At 40.6% G+C, this 15283-nt stretch overlaps 1 protein-coding gene across 1 annotated transcript in view; it reads left to right on the top strand.

The window, feature by feature from the left end:
- Positions 1 to 229: 229 nt before the first annotated feature.
- ralgapa2 (Ral GTPase activating protein catalytic subunit alpha 2) overlaps positions 230 to 15283 on the top strand; it is a gene marked incomplete at both ends in the record, with an annotated part of 76627 nt that continues 61573 nt past the window's right edge. The window contains 3 exons of the mRNA XM_083907903.1: positions 230 to 335; positions 11801 to 11911; positions 12831 to 12880. Of these exons, the coding sequence (XP_083764029.1) occupies positions 230 to 335; positions 11801 to 11911; positions 12831 to 12880 (267 nt within the window). The remainder of the gene's footprint in view (positions 336 to 11800; positions 11912 to 12830; positions 12881 to 15283) is intronic.

Genomic DNA, 15283 nt, shown 5'->3' with positions numbered 1-15283 from the left:
TGGTTATAAACAAGGAGGCGGATTCATATGAAGTGACCACTCCTCTCTGTCAGTGCTGTACTTCCGTGTTTACACACCCACAAAAAAAAACAGGACACTGGTGGCCGTCAGATGAATGTTTACCGAGCAAGCATAGGGTAGTGGTGAGGAAAGTGACAGCCACACTGGAGGCTCGGTGTATGGTGAAACACAGGTGATTTCAGCTTCCACGGTTGCAATTCACAGCGGAATGTTCACTCGAAGGGGGCATGGAGACGTCAAGAAATCTACACAGAAAGTTCTGGACCCAAAGAAGGATGTGCTCACCCGGCTCAAACACCTCCGCTCACTGTTAGGTGAGTGAAATGTCACCGAGCTTTTTCATTCTGCAGCGCCGAGCTTTTGCTAGCCGAGCTAGGCTAACTGGCATCAGCCGACAGCTACAGCGTCAGGCAGGGAATCCGGCTAGCCGGCTCAGCTGTCAACTGCGCTCACTAATTACTAAGTTAACTCACTGGTAACATTGATGACACAACGCTGCATTTGCTGTTTAAAATGTTGACACTTACCCTGCATGTTTATGCACACGTTTAACGCACTAATAACAGATAAATGACACTGTCATAATGCATACTAGCTAATGGGAGCTAGCGCTCCTCGCGGCTAACTAGCCAGCCACTGCTAACTGATGCTGCCTGCCTGGTCAGTGCATCCGTGTCTGAGGAGCAGGTGCTCACCATAGCCTTTGTTGCCATCACTCCTGTGTCAACCTGTTTTAAAACGTAGAAAATGTAAATAGTCGTCCATATTTCAATACTCAGAAGCACCAACATGGTGTTAGTCCCAATTGACGCGTTTAAAGGTGAAGTGTTGTGGAGAGTTGAGCGTCTCTGAAGCTGGTTCAGTTGTCCATCTGGTTACCCTGCCCAAGGAAAATTAGCTTTAATAATATTAATGAAGAATAATTGTTAATGTGACCAAGCCCGTTGTTTCATTCATGGGCGACGAGCTGTTTCAATCATGTTATAAAATGATAATAATGACCAATTATGTAATCATCAGAATGGTAATCAATGTTTAAAATGAAGTAGCAGTAGTTTTGTATCACACAAAATGGAACATGCTTTGATCCTATTGTGGAGGTTCTATTCCATGATCAGATGTAAGTCTTGATGCCAGTTCCAAAACACACACTGTGTCAGTCAGATAGTTAATGTCTGCTGTTAATTATGAACAGAAAGTAATAGTCCAACCTGTCAGTATGCATATGTCACTTCTGCATATTACCCCACCATTATTATTGCATTACAACCAAGATTGTAGTATTAGAGACTGTAGTTTACATAATTTAACAATTCTGTTGTTCTCAGTGCATCACAAACAAAATGGGGTCAGTGGATATGCCGAGAAAGAACTGAGAGGAAGGAATCTGTCAAGAGGGAATTGCAGGGTTTGTAGGAAAGCTGCAAAGGACTTATTATAGGAACAATATAGTGTTTGACATGCTTTTTACTCCAGAACGTGCATTCAAAGTAGGTCACAAACGTGTATGTATTGCTCTATTTTGTTGAAGGATGAACATCGAATAATATGGATCAAAATGATGTTTCTTTTTTCATGTGTTTATACTTTCATATACATATTTTTGGATGTAACGCTTATGTAATAATAGTAATAGTAAAAACAATTAATCCACATAAGCAAAATAGATTAAACAACACCGTAGTAATGGATGCAGTCCTACAATCTAATAAAAAGCTCATAGTGTGACTGATTTTTCCAAAATTCAGTCAGACATGAAAACATAACCACAATAAAATTATCCAAACTTAAAAAAATGTCTGCCAGGTACTTTCAGGCAAAGTCTAACAGTAAAGATACTGTATGACTACAGAGATGGGAGTAAGTCAAAATCTTTATGGGAGTGTTTGGCATTTCAGATAATTGTTTAACTGGGGCATGCTTGCTTGTAAACTTTTAATAGTACCATGTTGCTGCTGATTTTGTTGATTTCTTGTGCACTGTCATAGCTGTGACAGCCACCAGTGATCGTGTTTAGGGGCTCATGCAGATGTTGCTGTTTTTGAAGTTAATATAGTTAGACCTTTACACCGCCATGGCACACTTTCAATGTCAAGACCGGACTTCAACCAAATCGGAGGGCAACATGTCGCTCTGCGTGCCCTCTGTTTTTCTTCCCTTCATGTGCAGTTGAAGATAAGGTCCGTCTGTTCAGCAGCAGATAGTCGGGCCGACGTTACTGTCCCCAATACTCACGATGCTTTCAGGAAAGATTTCCTCCTGTTGCTGCTGGTTGCTGCTGGTTCCTGTGTGGACAGGAAGCAGTGATGAAAGATGGGCTGCTGTAGGACGAGACGGGGACTTTTTTATTCATTGCTCACAGTTTTATACCATTTTATTTGTTTGTTCATATTATTGGCTAGAAAAGTATTCACAATCAATCACACTTGTTAACCTTGTAGCAGATGTTGCTAAATAACCTGTCTATGAGGTGACAAGATTAAACATGTCGTGTCATTGTGGTTATGGCATTGTACTAACCAGGATCAGAAACTTGTTCAGCGTACTTGTTGAATCTGCTTGTAGTATCAGAGGTAGAATTGTGGTAGAAAGGGCAATCTGTGGTTGGGGCTATTTTCAGAGTGGCCCCGTATTGGTTTTCTGCTCACTGAGCTGTGGGATAGAGTGTGAAAGCTGCTGCATGTTAATTTGTTGGTCATGCCTGGCTTCATCTGGCTGAAGTTGTTAATTACAGGAGCCCAGCAAAACCACCTGATTGCCCACTGCATACTGCTATTTCTCTGACTGTTCTTTGTTCTCAGGCTCAGTTCCAGTTCAAAATGTCAAAAAAGAACCTAGACAGTGGTGGTAAATCAGTTTTGACCATACACAGGAGTCTGTCTGGGAAATACCGTAATGAATCCTGAGTGACAGATATGTTTCTTTTCACAGAAGGGTCAGCGTGTCAGGTCAGCTGTAGAGCGGAGAGTGGTGCTAGAGATGGTAGTTGCACTTTTCGAGCTCAAATCTGATGGTGCTGTCATGAGGACGTCAGCATGGGCCCTGTGGTTGAAGGACAAGTAACTGCATGACCTAATCAAGGAAACAACAAAGTAGATGTTTGTTTTTCCATTTGTGCTCTCTCACAATGGAGTAAACACGCTTAAACTGAACCTGTCTGTGAACTGGAATAACCATGAATGTGTTGTTAACCGCCTGATGTGTTTTGTTTGTGATGGGATTTGCGTGCGTTTGTAGTCAAAAGGTAATGCATTTTAAGGAAGCTCTGCTCTGCTCATCTTCAGAAGAAATGAAATGTAGTTTTATTACACTTTACCTTGTCAGTGTGCAGACTCTAAGTGTTGTTGAGGTCAGGGTCAACTGAAAGTGCTGCTGGCATAAAAGGAAATCACAAGGTGAAGCACCAGAGGAAACAATGAGCACAACACTGGAAAGGCTCTTAAGGAGGTCCTCTGTGTGGTTGAAGTAAAGGCTGAGATCACTCGACTTCTGATTCTCCCCTTTTGTCAAACACTCAGATTAGACTTGTGAACAACTTCAGCCTCTTGTCGTCTTACATCCCACACCATGATACCAGCACTTAAGAGGTTTTCTCTCCAAATGTAGTTCAATATAACTACCATAGCAAAAAAGGCATAAACATGTTACATATTACTTTTTATGCCTTTTGTTTTAGTTCCTTCCACGCTATTCTTCTCTGAGGTTGACTTGTGTCTAAATACACTCATGGTAAGAATAAAAGCCTCTGTGCCCCACTAATTTTTACTTAATTTTAAGGATTCATGCAGAAACAATCAAGAGATCTGCTTGATTGGTGATAGTCTAGTATTGGAGTGTATAAAAATGTAATTCATACATGTTTTCATCTTTGCATTAGAGTATTATAGTATAGTAGTTAATGTTTTTGAAGGAGTAATCTTAATATAACTTCATCACATAATTTCCATTGTACAACACAGTTAATAACTGACTTGAACCTTGACTTCAAGTTGCAATAAATGCTAGAAAATACGCAATTTCCCCCAAATCATTCAGCCTTACCATAAAACTGTCTTTGGTTACTAAAAAAACAGCCAGTCTGTCAAGTGAAATTCATTGGTACAGATGGGGAAATTAGCTCTTATAATGTACAACTTAAGTTTCTGAAAACACCTGCAGTTGTTTGTGTATTATATAGATGACAGCGAACCAGTTTTCCAGTATTAAGAAGTACTGTGCTGCTCTTGCTGAGTCATTAGAATTGCAAAGTTACTATTTTACATCACTGGTTCAAGATCACTACACCTTGTAGTGTCGGATGAGCTCTAACTGATATCGTGTAGATGCTGCAGTGCATTTATAATAAAGTGATTATTATTTGACAGGTCTTTGCAGCCAACACACATTTCATGGGTGCCATTATTTGTATGGGTCTATGGGTTTATTTTGGTTTGTTTTTAAAGGTTCTTAATTTATCAGTCTCCATTTACTACCCCCGGTGACTTTTTAAAATTTAGAAATCAGTGAAAACACTTCTATAGCATTTCAAAATTCCATAACACAACAGGATTATTAAATGTATAAAGTGCAGAAATCTGTGGCATCATTCTTGGCCTTTTGTTTTGTTTTGCTTTTAGTTGTTGGTGTTCCTACCATGTGTTTCATAGCTTTCCTAAAACCCAGATTTAAAATCACATGGTGCTGAATGAAAGGCGTTTTTCTTTTAGCTGCTGGTGAGCCAGAGATAGGACAACGTCAGTGCTCCTGTGTTCTGCTGTGGATAATATCTGTGTGGTTCTTACACGGCTCATGAAAAACCAGTTTGTCTGGTTACACTGTGTACCTGTACTGCGTATATAATAGCCGAACCTTACCCAGCACTTGCGTTTCCTTGGGCAGCACGTGTCAACAAGATTTGACCTCAAACTGGGATTTCTATTTTATGTTGCCTTTCTGAGTACCCAAGTGTTTGCTAATCTGCAATCGACTAGCAGCTTTAAATCTTAAAGAAAATAAACACTTAACCTTGGCTTGCACCGAGAGATGTTAAGCACATAAGTTTAAGTTAACCTTGGCTTGCACTGGGAGTTGTTAAAAACATATTTCAAGTTGGCGAACTTACCCGCTGATACTGAGTGATAAACTGCGGTAGAAAATCTGAAAAAATATCTAGTATATACACTTCATTTAATTATTAGGTAACTTTTCTAGTATATTTAGAGGCTAAGGCAATGTCGGGTAGGGCAAGGTGAGAAAGAAGCCCAGCAGATCACACACTGATCAAACCCTAGGTATCAGTGGAGAGAACAATCTCGCTTTTAACAGGAAGAAATCTGCGGCAGAGTCGGACTCAAAGACATGCAGCCACACAGGATTTGTATATTTTTAAAACGTTATATCTGGTTCTTAATCTGGTTCGAAGCAGGTTTCCTCGAATCTTGGTGCTATCTCTCAACTGATCAATTTTCCACTTATGGAGCCATTGTAATGTGTCCTCAACTGAGGTCACTGTAGTGCTCAATGATGATGATAAACTTGAAAACATTCTATTTCTTTTGTTCCAAAAACCCTAAAACCTCTTTTCAGTGACCCCTCACTGCAGCTAGCAGCAAGTTAGCTTTGCCTTGACTATTTCACGATGTGCTCTGTTTAGATTTAAATGTCCCAATCTGTTACACAGCGAGACACTGACAGCAAGTCAAGAGGCATTCATGCAGTGTTTGGCACGTCGGCAACATAATTAAATAAGAATGCCTCAAATGTTGTGATGGCTGGAAAAGCCCCTGCATAAAAATGGCATTTCTTGAAGTGTTTGAATGTAGCTTTAGTCCTGAGTCCTGAATCATAATAATAACCATCACTAATATTTTTGAAAATACATAAAATAATATATATATATATATATATATATATATATATATATATATATATATACACTCAGCATGTAGAGGTTTAGCTAACAGACAAAGTTTATAGAAATTGTAGCTGATGATCTGCTGATGTTAAGTCAGACCATGCTCCATTATTTTTGCTAGCCTTGCAGTACGTTAATCATTCTTCACATTTCACACAGAGGATGACGTCATGTTCAAGACAATCATTAAAGTTTTCTCCTGAATAGCAATGGCAGCTCCAAATCAGCTAACCCACGGTCCGCTGTTGAAATAATCTGCAAAACCAAAGGTTTATCAGCCCATCAAGGACTCTTAAGGAGTCTCTTATTTGGTGCAGCTTGAAGCCTGTTGAACAGTACGTGTGTGAGGAGCACAAGTGTTATCAAGTGAGTGTCATACACTGTGCTACCTATTGTTATTGCTACCTTAAATTGCTTCATGTGACAGATTCACACTCCTCAGCTGCTGTGTAACCGATTTATGATTAACCTCTTTTGACTATGGACGAGGGTTGCACATTTTGTGCGTTGTCCTTAACCACGAGTTGAAAGTTAATCAATGATAGTCAATTAGAACATTTGTTTTACAAACACATGCATTTTAATTACTTGTACCATGTGTGGGGAGCATGCCATAAGCGGAGTTTGCAGACTTATTACCTCTGTGTCAGTGCTTTTAGATGAAATTGAAAAGCAGTCGCAAGTTAGGTTTATCTGTGGGCGGGAGATGTGTGCCACTCCTGCCCTGGGTGTTTGCCAGGGGCAGGATCACCTCCCCACTGCTTGAATTATCTGTTTTCCAACTGTTTTGTTATGATATAATAAGGAAATGGTGACATTTTTTCAATGCTGTATATACAGTACCTTCTTTGTTTGACTATTTTGCACACTTTGCCTACCTCTATATCTATACATAGTCTGATTTGGAAGGAAGCTACCACATTTGTGTTTTATGTAAATATGGCACAGGTGTTTTGTTAATTGAGAGTCTTTGTAAGTAACCTTCCCTACATTTGTCAACTTCCTGAACCAACCTGAGCTCATATAAAATGTTGTTAGTTTTTTCTACACACATTCTTCTTCCATCTTGTTCCTTAAAATGTGAAACAAACAACAAAGACTCAGTGTTTGTATTACTTTGGAACCAGCTGACACACTGTGTCTGCGATTATAGTTTTGAAATCTCCCATTCGCATATCCTCATATCATCGCTATAAAAAATGAACACTCTCCTAATTTACTGCAGTCTCTTTGATTTTCTTTTATTCCACCTTTGTTTGTTGACAACCATTTATGCAGGGAAGTACCATCTACACTGCATCCTTCAGCTTCCACTTTATCTACACCCCCATTTCTCTTCTGTGTGTCGGCGCCCTCTAGGCATCCCTCTGATGGGGGCTCTTAAAGAGTCCTCTGTGTCTAATCTGAGCATACTGCCAAAGAAACACATCAGTCTTTTCTCTTCCCTCATCTCCTTTCTGGCAAGAATATAGTGCACCTGCAGTGTCTGCTAGCCCAGAGCTAATGTAAATGAGGGTATGTTGGATCAAACGCCTGCTCAGGCTGCTTTCTGAGTATGACGTTGCATATTAATGACTATGCTTCAGGTGGTATAAACAACATATATGTTGCCTAGAGGGTCAAACTATGGTTTGACACAACCTCTTAGTGTTGCTTGCTCCGTGTGCTGATCAAGTTTGAACAGGGAGCTGTGGACAGAGTAGCTGACGTTTGGTTTGGGTTGTGTAAATATACCATAGGCTTTAGATGATGAGATGACCTTCACCTATTTTTGCTAACAAGCCCAGTAGGTACACTGCTGGGTGCACTCTCTAAGTGCTTGCTGGGCAAACTCAGTTTAACACCAGTTCATTTGAATAGCAAGCAACAGAGCCGTCAGTTGTAGGGTGATCTTTTCCTAGTTGAAGGGGACATATTATGCAAAATCAACTTTTTAATCATTTAAATCCTTATATTTGGTACTCTGGAGGTCCTATCAGTCTGCAAAGTGTGAAAAAAAGGTGACTCTCTCATGCTTTTGTGTTCCTCCTCAGTCTAAGTACAGGAGATAAAACATGCGATGTTGACTTCCGCGCTTATTGGGACGTCACGAGACGGTACATTTCTGGAATTGTTGTCTCGCGGAGTTCCGCTTTGTCCGTAAAACACAAGAGAGTGCTGGCGAGGGCAACGCTATCCGAAAACGGCACCTATCCGAGTCCTACACAAACTTCCAGCCTCACAGGATTTATCTGTCCAGTGGATACATGTTATATGACGGCAATGTGCCTGCTCGAGCCTGCAAATTATCACTTTTCCAAATGCTAACTGCTGTTAGCTCCCAGTAGCCTCTGTGGCTGATTAAGTTTCGTTTTATTTTTTTTAAGGTTGACCTAAAGAGATACCACTAAACAGAGCGTTCTGAACAGTACAATATTGTGAGCAGTTCATGCCACCATTTTAAGATTCGCCCCCAAGGGTCACAAGGGAGACCCTTAGTTATGTGAGGATGTATGAGACATCCGAACACCATGTTTATTCAGCAAGAGGTTGGAAAATAACGACATGTTTGTGCTAGCATCGGGGTGGGACATTTTTTCAAAAGTGTTTTTGTGGAAATGACAGTGAGCTGATAATATCTGCTTGCTTTTTAAGAAGATGCTGTGTTTTCTGCCTTCCAAAATCTTACATTATGGCCTCCAGCTCTAAATGCACATAATTATTCTCCAGTTGGTCCTCATGACATGGGTGGAACATCTGCCCTTCCCTGACAGCTCGCAGGAAGCACATTCACAATGGAGGACGCTGTCATCTAACCCAAACCTGCCATGGCTGTTTGGCATGTCTTTATTAATTTCCCTATAGAAGATTGCCGGTTTCTGCATCATTAAGTCATTACTGTCAATGGTAACTACTAGACTAGGTTCACAGATGATGGTTCACACAGTTCTTTGTCAGTTAACGATAACTCCTTTTATTTAATTATCCTTTTGCAGAATACTTAAAAGTAGTTAAGGAACCTGATTACCACTAGCTGTGTATTTAGCTGTATTTACAAGCATAGGCTGGCAGTTAGAGCAGCAGCTGACTCATGGTTAATGTTGCCTAACCCAGTTAAGGTTAGGCAACATTAACCATAATGATTTAAGACGAAAGTTGATGGTGTCTTGTTCTGGAAGCGAATTAGGTTCAATTAAGAAAGACAATCATTGGTAATGGCTGCAGACATTCTTCGCAAGGTGAATGTCTGAACTAAAATACATGTTGGACAGCATAACTGTGGATTGTTAGAGAGCAAATGGTTGGCTACATAAAGCTGTTAGCCTTGCTCTACAAAGCATGTCTACAACAAAGAGGCGCACAACAATGCAGATCTGAGAAAATCAGTCATCAGAAATTCAGTTAACGCTCGTGCTACACTAGTGCAAAGCTTAGCCAATTCAGAAGAGCTATTGTGCTGTACTGCCATAAGAAAGTACTGCTTTTAAAATCACAAAGCTGGATTTTCTCTGTTCCCTTTTTTTTGCAAAGTGGGTGTATCGGATCACTGATGTGTTGGCATTCATTTTGCTTTCACAAAAAGCCAAGCTATCAGCCCATCCAGCTGTTATCACCAGTATTAAGATACTTTTTTTTCCCTGCATGACCCCTGCTCTCTAAAGCTGTTGTTCATCCAACATTGTTTTCCTGTTTTTGACATGGGAGTCATACACACAGAGGGGTTTTAATGGAGGGGCACAGTTATCTTGTCAGGCTTAGGGGATACAGTGTCATCCACTGCATTCCCAGGGCTCAAGGAACAGGTTCTGTCACTTTCTGTCCTCCTGCTGTTACCTGAGAAGTTAGTGAAGCCATTGAAAGATGGGTTTCAGTGGATATCGGTGCTCAAAACCATTATTGAAAATCATTTTTCAGTCAAACATTTTCTGAATCTGGAAACTTTTCTGGGACTCACTGGCCCCAATTCCACATTTGAGAACCACTGCTGTACAGTAGATGCAATAGTAATGGGGCGATCTGAACAAAATGTTCAAATGAGTTGATATTAATTATTCAAAACCACAAAAGCAACCTTTAAGTGTGTTTGAATATGCAAGAACATCATATTGATGTATATTGAATTTTGTAATACTGTCTCTGTTTGTTTGTTTTCCTGTTCCACAGGAGTGTGCATTCATTACTTAGTTAGTTTGCTATGAAACCTGGACAGTAACTCAGTAAGTAATTTGAATAATAGAGGTCAAATATCTATGAACTTCTCTTCAGGGAGGCTGATCAGTGTCCTGTCAGCTTATTTTCCACCTGAGATTCTTGTTCACTGTCAGAAGTCCTGCGAGCTTCCATTTAATGTTTTCACCTCTCCTCCCCTTAAGGCCTTCGCTCTCACCATCCGTCATGCTCCAGTGGCTGGTTAGTAGTATTTGAGCAGATGGAGGGCAGTGAGTCTGGAGAGCATAGGGAGACAGGCCGTGACGACTCTGTGACAGGCAGCGTGACATCTGAAAAAATAAACCCCCAGCCCAACAGCAATATTCCAATTAGCATTGCACAATTATTATAGACATGCTACCCTTTGTCTGTCACTCTCACATATGCAGCATGCACGCAGATCACACCTTTTTTAATTATGTGTATGTGTAATTAGACTAGGTTGAATCTCGTTTATCATGAGACACTACATTAGTAATCTGGGAACTGATCTTTAAAGTGACAGGATCTTAATTATTGAACACAGACCAGAGCCAACGTCGACATTCATCAATTGTGGTGAATGTGAAAATACTTAACAAATCATTTGCTCCTCTTCTGTTATTCTACAGCTATTAAAGTTGATATATGTGCACCATAAAGTGACATTTGGCTTATGATTAGCCACATTTCACAATAAAGCAGTCGTTGGTGGTGGTGTTTGTCTGGGTATAAGCACAACTCCGTTCTGAACACTTGACTGCACACCTGTACTATAATGACCTGTGGGATTTTAAACCAGGAGTGTTGTTTTGGTACAGCAGAGCAGTTCATCATTCCGTCTACTTGTAGCGAAAATGGGCAATCTGGGTTATCTGATGCTGCAGATAAAGCCGAAGACGCCAACACTAGCAAGACTGGGTGAATAGAAATCGGTGTTGTCAGTATTTCGGTAAAGAAAAGTTGATAATATACAAAATACATTAGCTACGAGTAGTATTACTCCACCACACATGTTGACTTGTGAAAGTGGATATCATTACATGGGCAGTCATGTTTAGCAAAGCATAATACACTGACTCAATATGCGTTAGTGTTTGTGCCTTCATTTCAGTCCTCTTTACTTTCAATGATGCCTTGAAAGGGCTCCTATTGGCCTATATATTCAGTCCAAACTTGGGGACAAGTATGGAAAATAAGAGCAGTTCAATACATGAATTTAACATTGTGTCAGTGCCACTCTGTTCATTTGTGTATCTGTTTGACCGTACACCTCAATCTACCACAGCCTGTACTTTATCCATTGTATTGGATCATCGTCAGAAGAGGGACGATTTAGACATCTCTGCACTTTTCACAAGGATTACGAAATTAACGGACAGAGTTGTTTTCACCGCCTCCACAAAGCCCGACTTTGCTCTGCTCGACGATTACAGGTGCTTGAAATAATGCAGGACAAGGAAGTTAAGCGGATTGCCTTGATTTTTAAACTGATGTCTGTGAAAAGAGGAAGTAGTAGAAAGTCATTTTGTGCAACAGTGGTTTTAACATTGTCAGTTTTTTAATTAAAGAGACAGCTTAAAAATATGGGCAGCATCTTAGAATTAAAGAATTAACACATGTGCATTTTTAACAAGGTTTATTGTGCTTTTTAATATGTCGGCACCTTTTCCATTTCAGAATCCCACTGACAGTGTTTCTCTTTTTTTCCCTCCACAGATATCTTGGAAAAGAGTGAATTGAAGGCATTCTTTGAAGGCAACTGTTCTCAGATTTATTTTATCTTCTATGAAAATTTCATTACACTGGAAAGCAACCTAAAGCAAAAAGGTGAGCATTATTATCCTGTTTGGGGTGAACATATATACTATATGTTTGAATGTTAGTGGGTGAGCGAGTGCTTGAGTTACACCATTGTCTAAGCCATGTGCCACATGACTGGAGTTACACTATTAGCCTGCTCTGTCTAAACGAGTTAACAATTTGTGTCAGTGGACCACTTTAGTGACGTTTTTATACAAAATACACCTCACAAAATGCTGTCTACATCAATCTCCTGCACATTATGTAAAATACAGTCACCTCTACTATCCCACAAGAAGATTGCACACACCAATTTCATATCATTTTTAGTTTATGCATTCTTTGGATGAGACACCCCCACCTCTCACCCCCCCCCCCCCCCAAATAAATGTTATGGGAAGCACAACACATGCACTGCAAATCGTTACACAGTACACAGAGGAGCTGTGTGTACAGTATGAACACAAATCCCAACTCGGGTTATCCAGACATCAAACAGACTTTACCCTGCCACAGTCTGTGTTGTGTCCGACTGAGCTGGTAAGCAAACATGCAGCGTAAAGGTCTGAAACCAGCTGACGTTGTAAAAGAATGCAAATACATCCATTGTCATGAACATGGTGATTAGCAGCGCTAGTTTGACTATACACGGTCCGGCCATATGCTAGGTTTTAATATGGTTTTGTTTTACCTGCACACTGAGCACTTCAACGGTGGTTCAATAATTAACCCTGTCCCTGCTCTCTATGGTGTGCGTTACAGAAAGGGTTTATTTCCCTCCGCCCCATTGCGCACAGAGCAATGAGTGCTTTTTTTTTATGGTAAAATGAGTTACTTTGAGTGAGTGCTCACAACATGGCCCATATTATGGTTACATTATTGATGAAACTAATGCAGTGTAGCTCCAGGTTGTATGATTAAAAACCATACGTTCCTTGTTTTTCAGGGAACAAATCTCAAAGGGAGGAGCTGGACTCTATCCTCTTTATTTTTGAAGTAAGTCATTTGTTCTTTATGCCTTTGTGCTCTCTTGATTTCCAATCTGTTTACTGCTGAATTGTGGAGTTGAACCACAGTTTCCATGGTGCCATGCTGCAGACCCGAGTTACTTCCTGCATTCTCCACAAATAGCCTGGAAATTAAATGGAGATTGTGCTGATGGGGAAAAAAAAAAAAGAAGCCTAATTTTCCAGCTCTTGACAGGTTGTGGGAGTAAGGTTCAATTCTTGTTTTTAAAACCTAGGTGTGTATGCAAAACAGGGCACGTTCATCTTTGACTCAATGGCACCTCCCACTGTTTTTCTGAACACTCTTACATTACGCATACAGGTTAAAGTCCCTCACCTTGTTTTCCCACCTGACTGCAAAGGCAGCTCCAGTTTCCAATACAAACAGTCGGCTCTCCTATTACATTTGCACAGGGCAGGGCTGTAGGGATGATGACAAATCAAAACAACAAAAAAGTGGAGCAGTCTGTTGTTTGTTCCTCCTTATATACTATGTCTTGTCCTCGTTTTTCTAATCATCTGGGAGCGGAGTGTGGATTATGCATCACTGCATTATATTCAGCAACATTTGAGATCCACTATCCACGGATGTAAGGAATTTAGAATCACCTTACATTTCATTTTCTACTGAGTGATCCTCAACATGAGGGTCGCATGGGGAGCTGGAGTCAATCTGAGCTGACATAGGGTGAAAGGTTGTGGTACAATCCTGGAGGGGTCGTCAGTTTATCGCAGGACCAACATACAGAGGCTTTCACTCTCACACTTGCATATATGGTCAATTTAGGGGGTTATCCAGTTATCTTCATCCCCAATCTGCATGTTTTTTGGACTGTGTGAGGATACGCGAGTACCCAGAGGGAACCCACGTGCTAATATTACGAAGCCAGTATTAAGAGCTGTGCTCTCTATCCATAAAAAAAGGAACTTGTCAAAACGTTGCTTCAGTTTTCTCCACACATAACAATTACAGCCTCCCAGCAAGTCCATATTCAGTCATCTGACCTGTAAGTAAAACCTGGATTCAGGCCTGCTGCATATTTATGGAGTTATCTTTTCAAAAAAAAGGACTAATATTGAAAGCAGCTTAACCCTCATTTGTCCCCTTTTAGCCCCTGCCTGTGACGACATGTGCTTTTACCCGTGCACTGAGGAGATAATCTGTCTTTGAGTGGTGTGTACAGGACAGACACAGAGATGCTTTGATCCTTCGCTCTGATCCACCGCGTGGACTCTAGAGCTGCGACGAACGATGACTGTCGTCATAGATCTGTCGATTATTTTCCCGATTAATTGAGTGTTTGTTTGGTCCAGAAAATGGCAGAAAATGTTGATTGGTGTTTCCCCAAACCTCGAAATGAAGATGTTCTCAGATATCTTTGTTTTGTCCACAAGTATGTATGAGTATGAAACTAGAACGCATTGACATTTAAAAGGTGTTTACTGGTTACAGGAACCTAATAATCAAGTATAAAAATAGTTGACGATAAATTAAGTAATCGGTTAATAATCGATTATTCGAATTATCGATGCAGTCCTTGCAGACACTGACCTTTATCTTGTTTTAGATCAGACCACTGTATTACAGTATATGTGGTCTGGAATATGATGTAAATGGACATGGATTTGCTTAAAAACAAGCAGCATTAATATGTATAGTGTTGCCCTAGTGTTATGTAACACAGACAGGACCGTGACAGATGCTTCAAAGATGAACTAATGTCATATTTTCTCGCAAAGCGAAATTTGCATCATGATGATATTCCTGCCTGCAGAGTGCAGAGTCATTTATTCGTTCAATTATTAATTTTTCAGTCAGATAAGACAATTGACCAGAAGATAAGCTCTTGCAGCCCTTCTCATTATGTGTTTCCTGTAACAGTTTTAGTGGAAAACCACAGTTATGTTCTAATTTCCTCATGGCAGACGGGAATATGGTCCCTCACATCCTCTCACCTGAGTTCAGCATCACATTCAAGCCAGGCTGACTGATACAGTACACATCTCCATTGTGTGCTTGCTGTGAGCTGGATATTATGCGGATTAATTCATTGTTACGATGAGATATGTGACCCCTTTCCCCGCGGATTGCTCTGGGTGACTGCGATCCCCATGCCGAGTCGTTCTGAGTAATGGATATCTCGAGGGAATAATCTTTTGTCCCTCCCCCCTGAACTGCGCTGGAACACCCCACCCCCACCTCCACTGCCACCGGCAACCGTCGCCATTGCCTTCCAGGATTTCTTTGTGTCTGCTGCCACAGAGGAATCCATGGCAGTTTGCGATGCTGCTCCTGGAGCGACAGATGTGAGACCCGATCTCTGTGAAAATGCAAGAGCATTGCTTAAAAGTCCATGTAAAGCGAATAGAGTCTCTCCTCTTCATACATTAT

Source organism: Microchirus variegatus, assembly GCF_963457635.1.
Source record: "Microchirus variegatus genome assembly, chromosome: 21".
NCBI classification, from domain to species: domain Eukaryota; kingdom Metazoa; phylum Chordata; class Actinopteri; order Pleuronectiformes; family Soleidae; genus Microchirus; species Microchirus variegatus.
This window is presented reverse-complemented; position numbering and strand designations above follow the sequence as displayed.